The sequence below is a fragment of the Phaethon lepturus genome, unplaced genomic scaffold (genome assembly GCF_000687285.1).
Source record: "Phaethon lepturus isolate BGI_N335 unplaced genomic scaffold, ASM68728v1 scaffold12299, whole genome shotgun sequence".
In the NCBI taxonomy this organism is placed as follows: Eukaryota; Metazoa; Chordata; class Aves; order Phaethontiformes; family Phaethontidae; genus Phaethon; species Phaethon lepturus.
The window spans coordinates 10,649-33,975 of NW_010564206.1; the positions used below are offsets into that span (position 1 = coordinate 10,649).

The 23,327-nt window shown below is 38.8% G+C and overlaps 1 protein-coding gene across 1 annotated transcript in view; it reads left to right on the top strand.

Annotated features, from left to right (window-relative positions):
• Positions 1-2,604: 2,604 nt before the first annotated feature.
• Positions 2,605-23,327, top strand: part of PCSK2 (proprotein convertase subtilisin/kexin type 2) — a gene marked incomplete at its 5' end in the record, with an annotated part of 53,352 nt that continues 32,629 nt past the window's right edge. The window contains 3 exons of the mRNA XM_010294803.1: positions 2,605-2,718; positions 4,333-4,441; positions 6,376-6,413. Coding sequence (XP_010293105.1) covers positions 2,605-2,718; positions 4,333-4,441; positions 6,376-6,413 — 261 coding nt within the window. The remainder of the gene's footprint in view (positions 2,719-4,332; positions 4,442-6,375; positions 6,414-23,327) is intronic.

Sequence of the window (23,327 nt, forward strand, 5' to 3'; positions counted from 1 at the left end):
CGTGCAGGCTAAGATCTTTATATAAGCCAATTATAAATGAGGTTATTTGTAGCTTAAGTAGGAAGCCACCAAGGCCTTACCCATACCTTTCAACTCATCTCATGACAGAAATGCCTAATCTTTTCTGGATGTGATTGCATGTTATGATCATTAGTGAACGTGAGGAAAAACCCCTTGTTTCTGCAGTGAAAAAGAGGCTGTTACAGCCATAGATGGTAATAACCTGTATGCCTTTTCTTCATATGAAATTTTCACAAAACAGAAACAGTGGTTTTAGTTCAGAGAAGGTTATATGTCCTTAAGGGGTATATTTCCTTGTCTCAGGAAATAATAATATAATGTAATGTAATATAATATAATACAAAAAATAAATTATATTTTCTTGTGAAGATGGAACAAATCAGACAGATGATCCTGAAGAGGGAAACCAGCCTGTGCTATTTCTGCAAATTGCTCCCTCACTTCCTCCAGGTTGTCTTAAAGAAAAGCCATGGCTCCGAAGCATTGCTTTTTAATTAGTAGAAATCCTTTTGTACTAAATCCTAATTCAGTGCCTTAATGCAGCAGGTCCTGCAGAGCCAGCAAGCTTGCGTGGGAGCACAAACGCAGGAAATGTTTTTCTCTGGCATCCCTCTAAGTGAGGGTTGGCTTCTGTTCGTAATTATTTTCTGTGGTGACAGCTCAGGGTTTGCAGTCGCAAGCAGAGAGGCAGGGGTGGTAACGGAGGAAGGCGTAATGACAGGTGATTGCTCTGTTGTCTCCATGGCATCACTGAGCCTTATCTTAGTTAGAGGTATCAAACAGTGTGCTTATACCTTTCTTTACTCTGTACAAATACCTGGCACCACTAAGGACACCTAGTATGGGTCCTACTTAATCACTCTCCCCTTTCCAGCTTATTTGCATTAGTTTTTTTCTCTCTTTTCAGTCTGCTTTTAATGAACCGGCGGAAGTAATGGCAACACACACCTAAGTGAAAGCACCTACCAATTCAAAGTTTTATCATTTTGTACCTTTAGTTAAGGAGTTAGAATTCATGCAAGTACATTTTTAGAATCATTTGAAATTGCCTTTTCAGGGCACGCTGCCCCATCCTGCTCACTATGAATTGGTATTAGGTTTTCAGGGTTATAATGAAGCAATATAGATGCGAGGAAAATAGCTTTTAGCCTCCATCCGTTAGATCCCAGTTTCATCTCAGCCTTAGGCACCTCACTGAGCACTGTCTTTTGAGGCTCCTGCTTTAATTAACAGAGACGGGACACCTCCAAGAATGACTCAACTGTCCTAAGATCTGATTTAGTGTTTGGATGAATTCCTTCTCTGTTGATTTTGACACTACATGAGTTGCTGCAACACAGTGGTGTAACTCCTGTATATGTTGTCTTAATCAGAAATGCCAAAGCCACACATGTAGAAGTGGTTCTCTGAGTTACTAGATTTATTTAATAACCATGCATTTTTTTCAAGAAAATGCCTAAGGAAATGTTAGGGGTTTTGCTGCCTTCTTGCTGTACCTCAAGGTGTACTCAGTTCATGGTTTAAAGCATTCCTCTTTGATCAGGAAGGCTAGATTTAAAAAAAAAAAAAAAAGAATTTTTTAAATTTTTAATTAAGTGCTGGGACTCATGCTATCTTCGTTCCAGGTGTTGGGCTAAAGACTACAAAAAGAGTATGCCAAACTGCAAGGTCTAGGAGTGTGTTAGCACATATTGTAACAACAGCTACAACCATTCAGTGATCTCCTTTAGGAGTGCTCTTTTACTGGGTACAAGTAAGATGATTATGGTCTGATGTGTAATTCCTGCCTCCAAAGATATTTGTGTGTCTAACTTTTCTTGTTTTCTGCAGTGCTTAGTATAATGTTTTTGTGGATTTGCTGTTCATAAAGGAGAGGATCTCTTAAAAAACTATGACTCCTCATATTTCATAACCAGTATTTTCATATCTTACACTTTAGCCAGCCTGGTCAGTTTAATGGGCTTTTTTGCCATTTAATTTTTCTTGACAATGTATTTATTTATCACTTATTTATTGCAAGGATAATGCCTGAAAGTAGATTGCTCTATAAGATGTGTTTTTGAGAACCTCAGGAGTATGATGAAAGCACACAACCCCAGATATTTTTTTCCCAGCAAATGTCCTTGACAGGAAAGGCTATCTAATACCCTGAAAACACCCTGAAGAAAAATCTGAAAAAGTGAAAGTGTGGTTGAGATCTGCATCCTCATTCCAGTGCCTTCAGCTTGAGACGGTGACATACTGGGAATTATTTAAATAATTTTAGTTTCTAATAACAACAATGTTTTGATATTGGTGGCTATAAAAGAAAAGTATGGCAAAAAGATCCATGACACTAATGATAATTGAATAGAGGCTCTTTCTTATGCAGATTCTCAGGCATCTAAAACATGTCCTTGAGCTCTCTACATCTTTGCAAATTTTGACTGAAATCAACCACAAGTTTAGAAGTTGCAAATTAATGACACAGACACAAATAATGTGATTTCATAACCTTTTATCTGTCATGAAAACAGGGCTAAATTTTTTTTGTATCTGTGGTAAAGAATTTTGAGCTAAACATGTAAAAATTAACCCTTCTAGGTAAAGAAAGCTGTGCAACAGGAAGGCTTCAGCAGAAGGAAGAGAGGATATAGAGACATCAATGATATTGACATCAACATGAATGATCCTTTATTTACGAAGCAATGGTACCTGGTAAGTTTTGAAATAAAATCACATTAATCGTAACTAAATAATTGGAATTCAAGCCATTCTGTGCTGTTGCAATGTTTTGCAAGAGTTCTTTCCAAATATGTCACAAGAACTTGGGAACGGATACAAGGCTCTGTCCTGTTGTTTTTAACTGTACCTCTTTTATGCTGGGAAGACCCAGCACGTTTCAAGAGCTAAATTTCATTTCAGTCAACGGAAAGATCCTTAGAAGGCTTGAAAGAGAACTGTATTGGTGTCCTGTGGGATGTGACCTCTAAAACTGCATATGAATCATGTCTTTGAGCTGTTGCCAGGTAAAATATTGTTACAGAATTACAACAAAAAGTTCTAGTGTATTGGCTAGAAAAAGTTAAGGTTTTTAATTTCTTATGGAAATTTGAATATTAATTGATTTTCTTCTGTCAAAAGCAGAACAGCTGAAAACTGATGAATTTTGGCTTAAGCTAATGTCAAAAGAAATTAATGTTTTGCTAAATTGTTTCATTTTTGAAGTGTCATATTTTATAGGGAGAAGTCTTAAGTCATAAGAGAAAAATTAAAATTTTACATAGATGTAGCCAAAATGATATTTTTCTATTTAAAAAGTTGATAGAAGTAATTTTGTTCAGTTTTAATGTTGCAGCCTATTTATGATTAAATAAGTAAATGCAGTACTGCCTTGTTAACTTAAGAAAGGTCCTTTTGCTTAAGAATAGTGTTTCTTTTTCTATTTCCTTTTAATCCATTTCATATGTTTTATGAATCTATCCAATATGGCTGTTTTTACTAAGACAAGAGTGTTCAGATGAATGAGGGCACATTAGCATGGATGGGACTTCATCCTTGATGAGATGATAAATTAAAGTGTGCATTAATTCACTTCTTTCTAGTACTTCAATCAAAATGTTGCAGTGATAAAAATAACAAAGTTTTTATGAAGCTATACATTTTTTAGATTATAAAGTACACTAATATGTGTTTTGAAATGAGATATGTCTGATGCAAAATTGAAAATTTTTGCATCTGGAACAGCAAAAGCTGTATCATTTTTCCTACGGAACTTGAGAAATTTGCGAATGAGGTTGGAGGACATGAGTAATCACACACACACACAAGGTCGGAAAGGACCCTTGGAGTTCATCTAGTGAACTTTCCTGCTTAAAGAAGGGCTAACTTGGTTATCAAAGAAGTTGTTTCTGGTATTAAACCCAGTGGTTTTGAATTTCAGTAGATCCCTGAGTTCAAGAAAAAAGCATTTCCTGCTCATAAAAAAGTCCTCTGTAAAATCCATTGGTCTAACTTTTTTATGGATTGACCCACTGCCCTGACATGCTTAAGTAGGAAAAGTCCTTTTTTGGGTCCAAAAGATTCAGTGTTTAACCAAATCTTATAAACCACAAAGAAGTGAATTTACGCAGGGTTGTGTGTTTCTTTGTGTTTTTTTTAACACTGCATTATTGCAGTACATATGATTATGTACAGATGTGCACTTCAAAGCAAATGGCATATGTTTTCCATACCAATGATACATGCAAAGACATAAAGCAAAATTCAGTGCCTGTAGAAATGTGTCTGTCAAGTAAAAAAAGCTATTCTTGTTTTTCACTGATGTATTAGATTAACACTGGTCAAGCAGATGGGACTCCTGGACTTGACCTTAATGTAGCTGAAGCTTGGGAGCTGGGATACACAGGGAAGGGAGTAACCATAGGAATTATGGATGATGGTAAGTGAAGACTGGGTGCTAATTTAATATTTTTAAGTGTTTTTTTCCATGTAATCAAAGTAAAAAAAAGATTAAAAAGTAATAATGGATTGCTTATAGTGGTGAGACTACCAGCCTCCATAAAGACTTTGAGATCTTCAGGGGAAATATGTTATGAAGTCTTCACTAGGGATACTAAAGCATGGCTATGCAAGCATTAAAAGTAGTTTCCAATTATCACTCAGATATCTTCCAGAGCATGCTATAATGGCCATTAAGCCAAAGGAAAGACTCCCCTTGACTTCTGTGGGCACTGACTGGGGGATGTAATTGCTGTGCAAAAAGTACTTAAGAAAATGTTTTCCAGGTACATTATTCTCAAAGTCATACTTTAAAGCTGAAATAATTAAACACTTTTATGCTGAATGTCAGTAAAGACCTGCATATTAAATATATTACTAATTTGAGGCTAAATTCAGGGAAGATGAAGATAAAAGGTACAGTTGAAGTCACAGCTGTTCTGCCCATAGGTTCCTTGCTGAAGTACAGGAATACTGTACAGTCTCTTAACACTTTTCTTTGGGCTAAATTTTGAATGTTTTCCTTTTATGTTGACTGAATAATATTAAAACTAAATAAAATGTCTGGATCCACATCTAGCGTCAGCTGAGATCTGTCCTCACATATTTCTGTTTCTCACCTGCTTAGTCCTAAGACAATGTTTTTGTGGAAGTAAGAAAGTAGACTCGGACATCTATATATTGATGTAATGAAAAAATCACAATTTCACTGATCTCACAGAGGCAGGACTTAGCTTTCAGAATAGCTGGGTATGACTGTGATGGGGATGATGACAAACTATTTGAGCTTCAGGTCAAATAGAACTGTTGGCCCATCAGATAGAGCTTTTAGAAAAGGGGGTAATTTGCCTTATATTTGTTTCCAGTAGTTCTGGAAGAGAGCACCTGAATAACATGATTCTTCATAGAGACTTCCGTTGTTCATCTACCATTTGCATCAGTAAGGCAGGTGCAAGGGTCTCTTCATGCAAATGTAGTGCTAAGGACCCTACATAATGGGAGGTAATCGTTTCATTGGAATAACCGCGATAATACGACATTCTCCTTGCGGATAAAATTGAGCATGTAATGGTGTGGTGGTTGCAGACACAGGGCAGAGTAATGATCAAAATGTAACATGAAATTGGTGGCCATTTCTTTCTGTGTTTTAATTGGATATGTAATAGGTCAGCTTATCCCATCTGAGTGTAGATCTGTTGCTTCTGTTACACCATCCACTGGGATTTGTATATTTGCCATACGTGGAAAGATACGATGCGTTAGAATGAGTATATTCTGCACCACTGCCATTACAATCTTTAGCATGCTACCAAGGTGTGGAATCCATGCTCAGATATTTGCTAAAATGGTCTAATCCAATATTAAAAGTTCGCTTTCATACATGTAATCCAAAGGGTTTTCCTTAGTGATCTCCCCAAGTCTAGTTTAGGTAATTCTATGTCTATTTAGTTTACAGTTTTCAGTGGTTAAAAATACTCCTGTACTGATCCAGTGCTTACTGATGTTAGTTTTGGTATGCTTTGAGATGATAGAACTTGTATAAAGATAAGTTGTGATTTAAACTAATCTTACAAGTAAATATAATGTAGTCTACAAAACAGGTCAATAAATTTTGTCGCTGAGCTCATGTTTTCAGTTGGCACCTGGATTTTGACATAAATGATTGAAAACTCCTAGCTGGGACTGCATCAGAAATGGTACACCAGGTTGAAAGTCCACATTTAAAAACCAAAATCTCACTTCAGTAAGTTGCATTATTTGCCATGATCATTTTCCTATGGTTGCAAAGGAATCTTGTTTTGTTCTGTGATGATTAGAAAATCTTTTTTGAAACTCTTAACCTTTTGTTTCTCTTCTGTCATTATCTTATTGCAGGAATTGATTATCTGCATCCTGATCTTGCATCAAATTACGTAAGTACATGCTGACCTTTTCTGTAGAATGTGGATTTTTTTATTGTTACAGTCCCTCTGCTACAAAATTTTAAATAACGAGTGGAACAACAGTACAGCTGAACTGCTGATCTTAGAGATGATACATTTCACATTGAAAGATGCAAACTAAAAATGGGAATGCCTTTGCAAGGAACTGAAAGGTGACAAGGCTCTTTGCGGAGGAATGACAGTGCTGCCTCACATTAAGTAAGCTGCAGCTTGCAATATTGGATTTAGGACAGAAATGAATAACCTGGGAATTGTCTCTAAATCCTGCTATTAAGATGCAGAATGCACCTGTCGCTTGAAGGGCCACGGAGCTGTGGGCTGTGGCAAGGCATGTATTAGCCTTTGAAACCTCCAGGAACGGCTTAATTCTTTTGTGATATGTGATTTGATCCAGTGCTTCAAAGCATGTGCAGGGCAGACTGTGTACTCTCAGCACACTCTGTGTCAATTGATTGTTCCACAAACCTACCTCAGGCTTCAGAACTTTGGACTAGAGGAATTTTATCTTTTTTAATTCTTCCAGGCTCTCCCCAACCCACCGCTGACACTAGCACTCCTATCTCCAGGCATCTACAAGGGCTGCCAGCACCCATGGACTGTAGGTTGCCTTTGTGGTATGCTGCTCTCGCGCTGGGCTTCTGGCAGTCCGTTGGGCAGTGAGCGTCAAGAAGCTGTGGCTCCTTGCCGGGTCAGGTTGCAGTGGTCTGCTTTAGGTCTCACTGTTCTCCTGCAGTCAGTGGCTTCCTGAGGGAAGCCCATGCTTCTTCAGCTGAGCAATGTGGTTTAGTTTGCAACTGCAATTAAATGAAAAGAAGAACAACTGGAAATCTTGGTAAAAACAGGAGATGAGAAAGAGTAAGACAATTATTTTTACATATTTTCAATTGTGAAAATGGTAACACTATTTGCGTTAGCAACAATAAAACCTATTTGTTGTTGCAAGTAGTGAGGCATGTTTGGTAGAGAATAAATGGATATAGAAGGTGTTGACTTTGAACAAGGAATTTGAGAAATAGCTCACCACAGAGGTAAAGTGCAGAATAGCCAATTTCATTGCTTATGAGCTGGCTTAATAACTTGAGAGCAGCTAATTAAACCCTGTGCCCTAACTGCAAAATTCTCACCCAAGAGGAATAACTCAGTAGGATATTTCCATAAATTGGTACAAGTACAGTTTATAAAAGATAGCTTTTTTTTTTTTAACAGGAATTGTTCTGTGTATATGTATTAGTGTATGATGTGGGGACAGCATGTGCTCTTTCCTCACATTTCAGCAGCAGGCATGGACAAAGTATGTAGGATTATTCTGATTCTAAAGACCGTGTTTCAAATAAACAGGCAAAAAGTCTGTATACCACATCTGATATAATGTTAAATAGGAACAGTTCTGTTGTTAAGAGTGAACCTCGGGTAGTGCCCAGAAACCAAAAATAGATTTCTCAGTAATACAGTGTTTTCTCTTTAAATTCTAAAAGTATTTTCTGTTTGATGGATAAACATTTTTCAGGCTTAGCAAAAATGTATTGGTGTTAGAGTGGCGATAGTGAATATTCTAGAAATTAGTGGAAAATCACATAGAGAATGACAATGCACAGACCTGATACTAGAAATCAGAAAATAGTGGAGCTGGAGAGAAACCTGAGATCTCAGAAAAGAACTATTGGGATGAAAATTGGAGAAGAAAAGCTGTCTGGGAATGGGGAATACAAATCTTTAATGTGAGGAGACTGATCTTGACATGAGAATCTGAAAAAGTCTGTGTAGGAATGACTTTGTCCAAGCAAAGAGCAGTCTAGTAGTGAAGCAATGATCAGGCTGCTGGGGAACAAAAGAAGACTGCCAATGCAAACTGCAGAATTAGGCATGGCTTGTGCAGGGCAAATCAATAGCCCAACACAGGGGAGAAAAGACTGAGGAACCAGTGGTTGGTAAGACAATCGTTAAAGGAGTAGCAGAAACCACATCTGAAAGATCACAGTCTTAAAGGAGGTACCACGTCAATGCTTTTAGTAAGAAATAAAAAAATATGAGCCATCACATGAAATCTGTGGTTCTAGGCTGTCACAGCACTGGGACAAAAAAAGGCAAAAGAAAAGCTTGAGTTTGTATAGTTCATCTTTTTTGCCTAAGGTTCAGTTTTAGTTCCGTACTGAATATACCAAAGGAGACAGCAAGGAAACGTTTTGATAAATTAGTGCACTATATGCAAGGTAACCAGTAAAAGGGTAAACTTGGTAAGCAGTAAGAGGTGCTGGCACCTCCTCACACAGAGCCTGCTGCAGTTGCTGTGTCTGAGAGGTGGCTGGCTGAAGGGCAAGGTTGATTCCTGCGCCCACCGCTAAAATCTGCCATCTCCTCCCTCATCCAAGTACGGCACAGTGGTTGCGCGGCTTGGTTCACCTGCACTTTGCCTCTCCTCCTCTTGCTGCAAGGCTGCGCAGGCCTCCTTGAGTCCTAGGAGATCCTGCTCTGACAGCATCTACTGTGTCTCAGAGACCACGGGGGCCTTTTTTCCCAGTAGGTAGTAATTTGGGCATGAACTAAAGACAAGGACTTAAATTCAGCTGAAGGGAAGATCAGTTTAGATGTAAAAATGCAATGAAACGAGTCTCTCAGGGCATGAGTTGTAGACTCACTTTGGGCTGGCGTAGCAATTGCAGTCACATTTGTACAATTCCTATAACACGTTTGGTGTTTCACAATATTTGCACTTTGGGGCAGCCTTCTCTTAAGTTATATTGTTTATTTATAGGAAATTAAAAGTCTACAGCTTATGTTTCTTAAGTCTGTAAAGGCCTGCATACCCTGGCAATGTCTGTACATCTTGCTTGGAAAATTGTGAGCTATTAGAAAGTCTCTCAAAGGTGGTGTTTTTGGCACTTCAGCACATGTTCAAGTATAAAAACTTGGCATTGGTTACTCAGCTTAGTTTGTCTTTTACGTTTTTGACTTGCTGGTCTTCTAGCTTGAATAGTTTAATGAGGATTAGCACTTAGACAAAATGGAGAGTCAGGGAAGAAAAAGACCTTTCTAAAGACAAAAAACAATTTGTATTTTCTTCTAAAAATTGCTGAACTGTGACCTATCATACAGAGTGCACTTCTATCCATATTTTCTCTGCAGTTTCTGAGATGTACTACTTAAATCATCTCTTTCTCTTTTTAATGCACTTTGTATACATGGAAAGGAATGTGCCTGCTCAAGGTCTGGGTGGACTGCTCTCCCAGTGCTCAATCCCAGCTTGCCACAGTATAGCTACTTGCTTTTCTGGGATCAGGGGGTTATGGCAAAGCTGGAATTTTCCATTCTGCACCGTGAATGCAGGCAGACTCATTGTCAAACAATCGATATTTTCTTCCAAGCCTTGGAAACCCTGCAGAGGTTCAGCCTTCAGGAAATTATTTTTTTTCCCCGCAAAGAAAACCTTTCATTATGAACTGATAATTAAAAAGCTGAAGCCTAATGTACTCCATGGTTTTCTTTCAACTCAGACTGTACATACAAAGCCAGCAATTTCTCCAAGATACAGCATCTGAGTGAGAAAGAAAAGTCAAGTAACAAGGGCTGCATATTAGATATGTCTAATAAAAGATGAGAACAGCAGCTGTGGGGAGTGTACATGACAAATTTCAGTACGTTGTTTTAAAGAAAAACCTAAGAGAGCAAATTGAGTTTATTTGTGCCACGAACAGAAACATAAGCTGATCTCTCTGGTATCAGTTTGTGTTGCAATGCTTTTATACTTGGCCAATGTCTGCTGGTGGCAGTCAGTGTAGCTGCATTATCCCATTTGCAGCAGTAGGGAACTGACTATGTCATGTAAGTGGGTTTATCCCTGATTAGCAGTAGTGAGGAAAATCAGGATCTCACCAAGAGACTTGGGCCAGGAGTAAAAAATTACTGGTTTCAGTGTTTGAACTCTGCCTGAAGCTGAAAGCATGTTTAAAAGAAACTGTGGAGGGAGAGAGAACAGGACAAACACTTCCTGTAAGAAAACTGGAGGTCACTGTGTGAATAGGCAACTTTTTTACAAAGGACTGATATATGTAAAATAAGAATCATGCAGCAATTCTTAGTAATAGTAATAGATAGTAATATAACATATTCAGTTAAGAAAAAAGATTTAGAAATCTGTGGAATTACACAGATGTAACATGTGCACAAACATGCAGTCATCCTAGCAGCACTTCATTGCTGTCCTTCCCCTGACTTTCTGTCTTTTCTTCTGTGTAACATGTGTCTTTATGGTACAACCTTATGTTCCGTCTTCCAAGGTCCTTACCAGCTGTCACTCAGGCTGTACGCAGGAAAGGATTTGCTGAGGAAAAAAAAGCCCTATGTAAGGAATAAGAGAAGACTTTCTGGAGTTAGCCTGGGTTTTCTGTCATTTACCATTTCTTATTCAAATGTGAACAGCAGGTGGTCTTACCTGTCTTCTCTTTCCACTTTGGCGACATCTCCAAACACAAAGCACTCTCCATCTCACAACTTTGGTGACTTGTCACCAGCTAACTTGATAACAGCTCCCCCCGCCTTGCTGGGAGGCAAACAGAAGCATATTTTGGGAATAATTATCTTATCACATAAGCAGTGAAGGAGGGAAATGTTCAACTTCTTTTATGAGCTGCAATTTCCATTATTTGCTAGAGGAACAAAAAACATCATTGAATAACCTTTACAGCCACAAAAGAACTAAGTAGTAGTACAGGCATAAAGTATACACTACAACATGTGCATCAAAGCTTAGCAACAGCATAAAGGATCTTCTTTCTTTTAGAAAGTCTGTTTTTCCTTGATTAGCATGAATTTCTAAGTGTGCTTTGACCTCCCTGCACGCTACCGAAAGGACCGTCAAATTGTTCTGGAGGCCATGAGCCTGATCTCAGTGATTTACCAGTGTAAATCATCAGTATCTCCACTAAAATCACTGAGGCCTGATTGTGGGGTTTTGTAAGTCGATAAAGCTCCATTGACATCTATTGAACCATCTTACTTTGACCCTGATGATCTGCCCCACAGAAGTCCCAGCTGATGTAATTGCTTAAGTCAAATAGAATTCACCTGTAACTGGCGGCAAGAAAAACATTGCCACCAGTTGACAGAAATTTGTTGGAAACCCTCTGAAGACTTTGAAAAGCTCCTAGTGTCTCTGCACTGTCATTAGTATTAGCCCAGGGAATCTACAGGGAATGTAAAGACAAACTATAGCAGAGTCAGGTTAATTCTTGCTTGGCGTCAGTGAATGATTTCGGTTAGCTTTATGAGATCTGATTCCTACGGCATGATTTTCAAAAGAGCCTGAGACACACTGCTATTTCCTACTGCATTTCAAAGGATTATTGAGCACATGCATTAGACGCTTAATAAACCTTTACTGCTAATACATCAAAGAAATTTTATGGGCAAACGCTGCGTGCTGGCCATTGTTGCTAGTACCTATTTTTAATTGCAATGTTGAAATAACACTTATCAAAAAATAAAGACCAGAATAAACTGTTTCAGATGTTTCAACACATCACTAATTGGATTTTGGATTGGTTGGCGGGTTTTTTTTTTGGTGTTGCTTTGGAGTTGGGTTTTTTGCTAATACGTTTTCTAAAATAAAAACCACCATAACAGTTAAAAATTATCAACCAAAACCTGGGATAAATTCACAATACATCTCTCTACAAACACTGAAAATTCCGTAAGCACACTGTTTGATGGATGCTGTTAAAGCAGATTGAGGCAGAAATTTAATCAAGAAAGTGTTGAGACAAAATGAAACCTCTCTTTTGCCAGGATAGAAGGATCAAGTGTTTAAATGCCAGGCTGACTGATGCCTTAGTAACCAAAACTGATGGCCTTCTGTTGGGCTGTTTATGCTGCTCAGGTGGCTTCTGGCAGCTAGGAGGCTGGTTTTAGCATTTAGAAGATGATCATTCAAGACATGCAAGACAATGAAGTTTCACTGTCATAAATTAGAAGTTACTGGGAAGAGAAAGAAGTTACCTGTTTCAGACTTGGTTATTTTTTCTGTTATTCTGTGCAGGATCAGCTTCTGGGCTCATTTCTGTTCTGCACGATCTGTTTTTTTCTCTGAACATATGCAAGGCTGAAAAAGAGATGATGCTGCCTCTGATAAGATGAGCCAGGCAGATGAGGTTCTCTGTGTACTTGGAAAGCTGTGCTGCGTTTACCACACACAGAAAATACTTCACATCTTGGAAAACATAATGGGGTCCTGCAAACAGTCCTCTCCTCCTCCCCTGCTCCTGATAGTACCTGTTTTTGCAGGTACTTATTACAGTGGAGCCTGTGTGCTGCAATCTAAATAAGATGACTGTATAGTTCCTCTTCTCTACAGCTACTTAATATGAGTACTGCCCATGGGAGAGAGAAGCCATGGTGCTACGTAAAGGAGGTGTAGTGTCTTCGTACTTCTTGAAAGACAAAAATGTTTTGTAATCATAGATGTTATAAAAACTTTATAGTTTTCAACTCAATTAAAAAGACATAATTTAATTTAAGACACAATTAAAAAGAACAGCAGAAAGAATTTGAAGACTGTTTCTCCTCTAGATCATTTACTGTGGCCAGAGGGCATAGAAAGAGGCTTTTTATGCAATGGAGACTGCAACTTGTGAAGGAGATGTGATTGCCTTAAGGAGAGGTGATTTGTGTCACATACAGAACTGCATTTGCACCTGAAAACTGGATTTCTCACACTGAAAGATGTTACGCTAAACTGCTTTGCTAAAGGCCATTATGAGAGATCTGGACCTTGAATGCTTGGCAAGTTCTGTGGCTTGATGCCTAGCACCGTCCATATAGCCAGAGTTGGCATTGTTCCACTGATGTTGGTCTCTTCAGGGGGATGCACTGATTTTATACTGGCTATAAAATATCCTCAAAGTACAATTCCTTTGGAATTGGAAGAATACTAATGTATTGTAGTTGTATTTGCCTGAGATTATTTTCAGAGCAATGAATGCTACACAAAGTTTCTAGCTTTATTCTGTATTAGAACTACCTGAAAGGGATAATCTTCAAGTTAAATGCATGCCTGGTGTGCAAGCAATGTGAGATGGTGCCAAAGACACTCACTTTGCAAGCTAAAGACCACACATTGTCTGCAACATTTATTTTTCTCTATAATCGATGTACTTAATTAATCAGCTGCACACTGAGAAAGTACAAGGTGGCTAATCACTTTAATCATTAAGCAGTGGTATTAATTTTCACTTAAGGCATCATCTGTGGAAAGTAAATTAAGATTGTTGAAATGAGAAATGCACGGGGTGGAAGAGAGCAGATAAGGACGTTTCTGCATGAGTTCTGGCTGGCGCTTTTGAAATTGGCGTGTACCAGTGTTTCTCCAAGTAAGTTTTTTGGAAACGTTTTCTTTTATTTGGGCAAGAAAAGTAGAGGAAAGATGTTAGTCCTCACTGTTTGCCATGGAAGGACCTGGCATTGTTTTGTTTTGGGTTTTTATTACCTCCCTTTCTGCAGACAAATTAGCTTTTGGAACTGGCCAGAAATCTTCCATTAGAACAATATATTTGCTAGTAGAGATGAGTGTTTTATAAAACCAAACTGTCCACAGGAAAAGTGAAATATTTTTATTTTGTATCAGTTCAACCTCATTTTAAATATTTGACTTCTACAACACGCTGAATTAAAACAGCAGCAACAAAATCCCACTCTGGTGCATGGTCCACTTGGGAGAACAGGGTCAGATACATGGTCACCTAGAGACAGTGCACACCATGTAATTTTAAAACCAAGTTCAAAATAAAATACAGAGCTTCTGTTTCCCCAGAAAGTGAAAATACCAGTTTGGGTTGAAGAAGGCAAAAACATTTTAGAAGATTTTTTCATTTGGAAGTTTTTCTTATTTTCTGTTTTTCAAAGAGTGGTTATTTTAACTGCTCATACTGTTTAAGATACTAACCAGTGTTGAAATCCCTAAATATCCATCAGCATTGAAACGGAACTTAATTAAAATTCATGCTGTAGTTCCTTTTTGGCTACCAGGGTATCACGGGGGAAGTCTGACTTAGATGGTGCATGTGGGGAACACTAGTCCCTCACAAAGCTTCATCAAAATTTCACAGGTGTTAGGGAGAGACTTTCAGGCACAGTGATGATTTTGGCAAGGAGAGTCCCAAACCTACTGTTAACTAGTGGGCATGCAGCTGATTTTAAAAGGAGAGTTTTGGCCAAGCCTTTGGATAAGCCAAACTTGCAGAAGAGGAGAGCAGGGAGGCACAAGGAGCTCGTTTTCTTTTGCGAAACCATAATAGCCTAAATACAGTAGATAAAGATGCAGATGACTTCCGATACTTTAAACACCTCTCCTTCACTGTGCCTGTAAATTAATTTGGTTCATTGGAAATTAATTCAATTTTTTTCCATTCTGGCACTTCATCTTGACATGGTTATTTGCTTTGCATTGTTTGATTTTAGTTGTATGCTCTTATGTTCTCAATATTTTACTTCTCAGTAGCTATGTAGGTGGTTAAGATATTTTTAAACGCCTGCCCTATTTCAGATTGCTTTGATTTAAATACAATGTTCTTCGTTTCTGTTGCATTCCCAACAGAAGCAATAAGCATAATGAACGTCTCTTACAGGGGAACAGAATAGCAGTGCACAATGTCTAATAAAATGTTGGCCTCATTGAAGTCACTAGTAGTTTTTCCATTAAGTTCAGAGCAATCAGAAGAAATTTGGCAGATCGTATAAATAACAGGTTTGTCAAGTTTTTTCTACTATGTTCTTCCTTTTTTAAAATCATCACAGTAGGAGGCATAGGCTTCCTAGCTTCAATTGAGCAAATAATGATACCAAGAGCTGTGGAAACATGACTGCCCAAGAGAACATGTTTTACTGTAGAACAGGGGCTTGTATTTGGTGAAACTTCGGCCACTTCCAGTGCTGTGTAGCTGTTGTTTGGTGTAAGTTAAATGAATATGGTAGTGCATACCTCAGTCGGATGTCCCCTGTGCTGTCCTTACTCATAAGCTTTGATGTAGATTGGGGATCATTGGAAATGTTCTGCAGGCAGGTTGTAGTCTGGATTTTATTAAAGGAGATGAATCTCTCTTTGAATATGTACAAAGGAGAGCCCAAAGGCTATGCTATGTTCAAGGACTTCATAATTTCAGTGTAAGCATATGTATTTTAGAATTACTTCTTGTGAGAAACGAAATCACTTTTAATTCAGTGGTACTTAACTCAGTTGCAGAACTAGTCAACAGTGATGCCATGCCCGACTGATGTAATTGTGAATCTTTCTTTCAGTTGGCTAATGATGCGTAAGATGTTTCTTAAAATTACACATCCAGTAAATTACTGTGAAAACATTAGCTGTGATCAAATATGCTAATCTTTAAGAGAAGAACCTGGAATGATGATGTACTGTTTAAAAAGCATAAACACTTATAAAATGTAGTATGTGTTGATTTACATGAGAATGTCTGTTCTGAAGATCCCACCTTCTCTCCCTGAAATTTTGGATTTAGCTGTCCATTAGTTTTGCTGATTCCACATGGAATAAACAATGCAAACTTTTTAATTAAAGCCAAAAGCATATAAATTTGTCCATTAAAATCCCTGAGAAACCAGCATATCTTGACAGAGGATAGTCACGTTATTAATACTCCCATGGGATGCTCTCAAACTATGCTTATGAGGTCAGCATGCAACGGAATAAAACAGAATTGATCTTCAAGACCTTCTCACTCTAAGGCATGTAAGTCAACATGTATTTGCTTTTTGTGGCAAAAGAAATGTAGGTAATAGTTTGCAGACTCTCTTCTCTGAAATGTTCCCCTGCTTTTGATTCACCTACAGTGTCAATTCCTATGTGTTCATTCATCATCTTCCATATTCGTGCAATTTAGGTGAAACACCAGTTGCAGTTATTAACGGTTTTTTCTCTTGTCAGCTGAGAAACCTTTCAGAAGAAGGAAGATACCCTACCACTTTCTATCTCATCTGTTCCTACTTTCAATTCCTCTGTATCACCCGAATAGCTCTCCCTGTCCTCCCCTCTCCATAACCACCATGGACCAGGTCTGTCTGTTGCAGCTAACTCCCCAAACCATCTAAGCCACTTTGATTTCCCTCTTCTGCAAAGCTGCAGTTTGCCTGTTGAGTAACAACATGATTGGTATAACCTGTTAAAGTGGTCACCCTTAATATCCTGCCAAGTTTGTTTTGTGAGTGCCTTTATAACTGCGTGTCCAGCATTCCCGCACTTTGCTGTGAGCATTGCTGATAATTGATCAGTTTTTAACGCCTCAGACTGCGATGCCTTTGGAGTCACAGAGAGTGATTGTCGGTGCCAACTCCCGCTAGCCACACACAGCAGCAGGGAACTGTTTGCTCTCCCAGTGCAAGTGGCTGCTCTTTGCCCGCACCATATCATGCATAACAGCTGGATTCAAATGACTGCTGAGTTTGTACTGCAAACCCTGAGCTATAGATTTTCTTCCACTGATGGAAAAAATTGTCCCTTATCCACCACGTGCCACTTGAGACCTTTATGCTGAGTGTGGTCTGAATCCTGCCTGCTGGCTTTGGTCGGAGAGCCCGTGGCAGATTTTAGTAGACTTTGGATCGGGCTCGCTGAGAGGAGCAAGAGGACTTAGCTCCTTTTCTTTTGCAGCTCATCCCTCGAAGAGGCCATAAGTGCTGGCTGCCGTCAAAACATGGCAAACACAATCTCTACTGCAGCACAGCACCCAACACATATTTAATGTACTGACAAACTTGTCAGTTATTTCTTACAGGAAAATCACTAAGAATAACGGACCTGAACCTCATTTCTCTGCTGCCAGCTTTATACCTCTATTACTCTCTCAACTTCAGTAGGTCACACTAGTACATAACCAAGGTATCTGAAGGGGGAAAAAATCCATGTATTGGAAAGGGAATGTGGGCCAGGTTTTTAATAAAACAGAATACTAAAGCTTGATGAAGTGTGTGTTCACAGTATTTTTCAGTAAAAGTCATTGCACTCTTTGTATTTCCTATTATGATAAAATAATTCAGTGGCTCATCTATCTCTAGGCGTTTGGATGCCAGTTTTTTTTCTTTCCCCCACCCCGAATTAAAGAAGTCAAGGAGTTCATTCCGTAGTCTGAAGCTTTAAAACTTTAAACTTGTAACTTGCCCTGAAAATATTTAACAATAACTAGTTGCTTAATTTATTTTTATTTTATTAATTTAATTGTCTGAGCAATGTGCCGCCCCATGAACATTCAGTACCCTGTCAGTATGTTAACAGGTATAGCTTAAAGATTCTTGTGTACCCTCTCTGACAATTAAGGAATGTTTGGCTGAGCAGAAATAGGGTTTTTTTGTAGCTTAACTTGCTTTTGCCTTCAGAACTCTGGCTCTAAGTAATTAACAACTGATGATGTGCTTCAAGTTTCCTCCACATCAATCTGAAAATTGTGGAGCGGGCTAAGAATGCCAAGAGCTGAGTTGTGAAGCAGCCTCTTTATTATAAGCACAAGTTCATTTGGCTGCTTGTTTTTTAATAAAGTCTCATGCCTGCCTCAATTTCTTATGCTTTTTCCTGTGTCAAGTGAATATGCAGGGGAGAGGAAGTGGAGAGTATTTCAATAAGCTGGTTTAATAAGTAAAGCTTAATTGGAGAAAAAAAATAATTCTCCACTTCTTAAAAAATCTTCCCGATATAAATTTTTTCTGAGTTCGGTTGTTGGTTTTTTTGGTCATGTTTGACTGTATACCTAATTCCAAGCATTAGCAAACAGCCAGAGTTAGATGGCATTTAGCTGGATGGATTTGGGCTTTCACTTGGTTTACTAAACTGGGAAAACATTCAACAGTCTTGGTACCTAAGAATGGAATTAAGGATTTCACCTCTTTGAAGCTTGAAAAAGTTTGTGCTTAGATCTACCTGTGTACTAAACATCACTGCTATACTGCCCAGGTGCCTTATCCCCATGTGAAATAGTTTGTTTAGCTGCAGCCTTTCTTTTTGAAGATGCTTACATGCTGAAGGGCACCAGCCAGCAGTGTAACTCGTGTTGGTTTTCTGATGTTGTCTGCAGGGGAGATAGGAAAGAAATTAGGGGGGAAAAAGTAAAATAAGAGGTTGTGTGACATTGTAGTGCCAAGTGAAATGTAGAGAAGATCATCAGTTACTCGACAAAGGAAATGTCTGATCTAGAAAAAGAACACAATGTAAGATGAACTCAGTGAAGCAATTTTTCTTCATAACTGTTACTTCAGAAATAATGCTACCTTAATGAAGATAAATATAAATGCTAACAGGAGACCCTATGTCTTTTTCAGCTACATTTTTTGTTTGTTTGTTTTTAAACCTAAGCCATGAAAAAGTTTCAGCTTTGAAAAAACAAGAAGCTGCATCAGAGGTGAGACAGTGAATGTGTCATCTTATAAACTCTAATAACTGGATTATTAGAATTGTTACCACTTGTTACCTCAAATATTTATAGTGTTAGAAATTAAGCAGCAGTCACCTGTTGTTTGTAGTCAGTTTATCCTGTTTTGGCTATAATTCCACTAGTCCTTCTTTCGACCTAATCCCAGATGCTTGATGAGTATTAAGGAAATAGAAATAAGAACTTTTTCAGTGATAAGTAGAAAATGAAATCAGCACTGCAGTATGCTCTGCACTTGCTTGTTCTGTGGCCGGGCAGGGCCTTTAATGAATACCTGAAACTGGGCTACCGGGAGGGCTTATGTGTACCTCAAGTATTATTCAGGACCCAGCACACTTCTCTACTTCATCCATTTCAGATGATGCTCTGATGTATTATTCTATGACTGTTTTGAAAAGGAGGATGGCAGAAAAGCGTGCTGCTGTCTTATTCATTATTCACGATCTGGCTGCTGTTGTCTGGCTGAGTATTTTTACTTTTATGATGTACCTGTAAGAACTGGGTAAAAGGCTTATGCTTCTGGAGGGAGATAATGATATTCAGCAGCAGGAACTTCAGTCTTTAAGGTTAATATTTTTGAACATAGCACATTACTTTGTGGATATATTCTTGGTGTTGACAAAGTCGAATGCAGCTCTGAATTTGCTGGATAGTAATACAGGACATGTAAATTAGTTCACGTAGAGGCAGAGCTATTTAGGAAGTTGCAGGGATTTTTCATTTCCATTTAAAAAACCCCCACAGACCAAGCCAAAATAGATCAGCGTGCTTCCCATGGCAGAGAGGAGAGAGCTTACTGTATGACTATGGACTTAGCGACAGTGCTTCTGTTTTTCATTAATGACCTTTAAGCCTTATAGCACCCCTCCTAGGCAAAATATCATGTTGCCTCCCTTTTCACCTCCTGGTGAGCATATTCCATGTTCTTAAGCTTTTGTGTACAAAACTGAATTTCATTTTCTACCACATGACATTCTGTGTTATTTTAGTACGGTCTCTTCAAGGTGTGATGTGTTGTAATTTGAGCCCAGGGGTTTGCTCGCTCTTTGGATCAGTAAAAAAAAATCAAACAAGTAAAAGGTATCTTTCTGCCTCAGATCTCTAAGGATTTGCAGTTGCCTGAAGAGGATAAGACCAGATGCCACCTGTGTTAAAAATGTTTCTCTTCTTTTAAAAGCTACAAATCTCTGGGCTATATTCACCAGTGCTTTAACGTCATGAATAGAGTCAGACTGTGACTAGCGGGACATATGTCTTTAATTGTTTGTCTCCTGGACTAGCATGCGAGCCGTAGGCACGTTTCCTGAGCTATGGAGGAAAGAGGAGTATATGTGAATTATTCTGTAGAAGCTTGTAAAGCCATATAAAAATTTATGGGCTTGCTGCATTATTCAAGGTACATAATTTTATTACAGATCTGAGCAACACATGGGACAACTGATTTATTGTTGTTGTCATATTTTACAGAATGAATGTTTTACAAAGAAGATTTTACTGCATGTATTTTAAAAAGTATAGGGCAATTCTTTGGAAAATGCCAGTCTAAGCTTATTTTCAAGGAAAACAGAATTTTATGCACAGGCAAAAGTAATCTATTCGTATCATGTTATGCAGGCTATAACTTTAATAAATGATTGAAAGAATCTCATCTGATCCAGTACTTTTCTGTTAGCATCTTACTTGGTGCACCTTCTGTTAGCACCTTATTTAGAGGTGCAGGGTGCTAGAAAGCAAAAATAGAGATAAGCCTTAAAATACAAGACAGTTCCTCTCTGTGGTAGCAAAACAACCATTTTTATTATATAATAGATGTTATTTATAAGTAATTATGAATAGATGGTGACTGCTGATAAATACCAGGTTTGCATCAAAGAACTGGTTTTCATTGAAATGAGGGATAGGATTCATCTCATTCTAACGCTGTTTGCCTAATGACTAGTCTAAGCCTAGGCCCCTATCTATGATCAATGCCCCAAGGCTGGTGGCTTGAGTTGCTCCATGGAGTTGATTGTCTCCACTGATAGTAGGAAAAGACTAGGCAACTACCTAGTAGTTAATATTTGTTGCAAATTTAATATTTGTTGCAAACCAAATATTAAATTTCACATCTAAAGAGAAATAACTGCCAGTGGACTATTTTGGCATTAAAACTGGAAACTGAATCACCTGAATTGAACAAAATGTTTTCATTTCAGTGTGCTGCTGCAGATATGATCTATGCTGGTTTTGGTTGCCACCCCCCGGGTTCCTACCCTGTTTACAGCTCTGCGTTAGTGACACATCCCCTCTTGCTGCCTGCTGGGGAGTCCAGTGTGAGGAGGAGACTGGCAGGCCACAGGTTTTGATATTCACTTCCCAAAACACAAGGTGAAACATTTTTGCCATCCACTGAAGCAGTTCCCTTTCTGGTCCAGTGTTGAAACTGATTGAATTTGTCACTGGTTTACGCTTTTAAAAAAACAAAAAAAGGTTGAGGCTTAGGTATTTAGGGATTTGATCTTTAAATTAGGAACTTGAAGTGGTCCATTTGTACTTGTCACTGCTGTTTCGTTATCCGTTCTACCATTTCCATAGTGTGGGCGGAATATTCCTTCGTGAAGCCGAAACTCACTTTCTTTTCTCAAAGACCCTAATGAAGATAAATTGTGCAGTCAGCAGTTGTTTTCTTTCCAAGAATTCTTCTTAATTTTGCACTTCGTAGATGGTTCCTGCTACATTAGATATCTTTCTCCTTTGAGTGCAGTGATCCAAAATCAAGCAAGAGCTCCAGGATGTGGAAGAGTGCTGCACAACTTGGTTTGTAGCCTGCCTAAAGCAACCTTTCCATAAGCTGACATGTGGTTACATGGGACATACAGCAGAGCTGCAGTCTGCTGTAAGGGTGGCTGAATCATTCATGCTGGAATCCCTTTGCCTGTCACTACCCTGGACACAAGTGATACATCTGCACAGCTAGAAGAGCTTTTCCATCCATAATTCTTTGCACAAGGGAATTCTAGAGTCAAGAGTGGTTGACAGCTACCATGAGGTGCTTGCATGTTTGATGATGGCCTGAAAAATCAACGTCACCAGACCCCCTTTGAGCTTAGGGTCTAAGTAAGTAGGACTTCACTTCTTCCAGGTGGGGGAAAAAAACACAGCTGATCCATGACTGAGTTTAAATTCTCATCTGTAGAATATTTTTAGAGTGAAAATAGGAGTTCTAACTGAATAAAAAGCTGGCGATATATTGAACTAATTACATTTGGTACGGAGTTAGACCATACCTACCTGAAAGGAACGATCTGAAATCACTGGAACTAAACTTACTCATTTGCAATCTGCAGGCCTAGTTTCCAGGCCATGTCTAGTCCAAGGCAGTAGTGTAAGAAAGTTTCGTTAATTTGTGATTGAAATGCTTTTCTCCCCAAAGGTTGCCAAGCTAGACTCTGTGACAGAGTGGGTTTTATCTGCTAATTAAAATTACTCAGAGTCGTTGCTTCTATTTTGACTTTACCATAGGATGTGGTTTTCCAGCTTGTCCTGCTAGAAGTAGATACTGCACTTGTTAATAAAGAACAGGACTGGATCTTCTGTTGACAAGCTCATTTCTTTTCACTGCCATGTATTGGATGTGACCTGGCCCCTTGTACAAATCCTCGTCGCAGCTCCCCTGGACATTGCAGAATCCAAACTTCCTCTGTGCATTAAGATTGGGTGTCTGTGCCACGTGGCTTTTGCCAGGCGCACTGGGTGAGGCCCGAACTTTTCTAGCTCAAGATCCTGCCTCCAACAGCAGCCAGTGGTGGATGCCTGGGGAGCGGCATGATCACCAAGTCAGAGACTGTGTGGTATCTACCTGATTATGGCCACCCAGCTTCTAGCATTCACTGTTTCATGGACTGTTGGAGAAGGAGGAAGCACAGCATCAAATACCTCTTCCAGATTTGTCTTCCGTTAATTTGTCTAACCACTTTTTGATTTCATTCAGGCTTTTAACCTCTGTATTGCTGGGGGGGGTTGGGGGGGGCAATTAATTTTGTAACTCATTACATGTTCTGTGGAAAAGTACTTCTTGTTTTCTGCTGCTTCTAAATCTCCCCTCTGGTAATTTCTATGGATTCCCACTAGTTCTTATATTATGAGTAGTAGTAAATAATAACTCCCTGTCCACCTTCTCTGTACTATTCCTGATTTATAGGCCACTGTCAAATTCCTCTTCTTTCCCCAGCTGAAAAGTCATCTTGTGTTTACTCTTACTCATACAAATCTATGCCGTTCAAAGGGCTGTATAAGCAGTTGTGGTAATTAAAGGAGGTAAATTAAACATACACCTGGGCACAGAGACTTAGAAGCACGGAGCATTTGTGGCTATAGCTGACATTATTGGAAGGCGTCTTCAGGCTGAAAATCAGGGCCTTAGTTTAGAGACATGGAGAGATCAGTAACAATACTCACAAAGGGATTCAGCTATGTCTGAGCT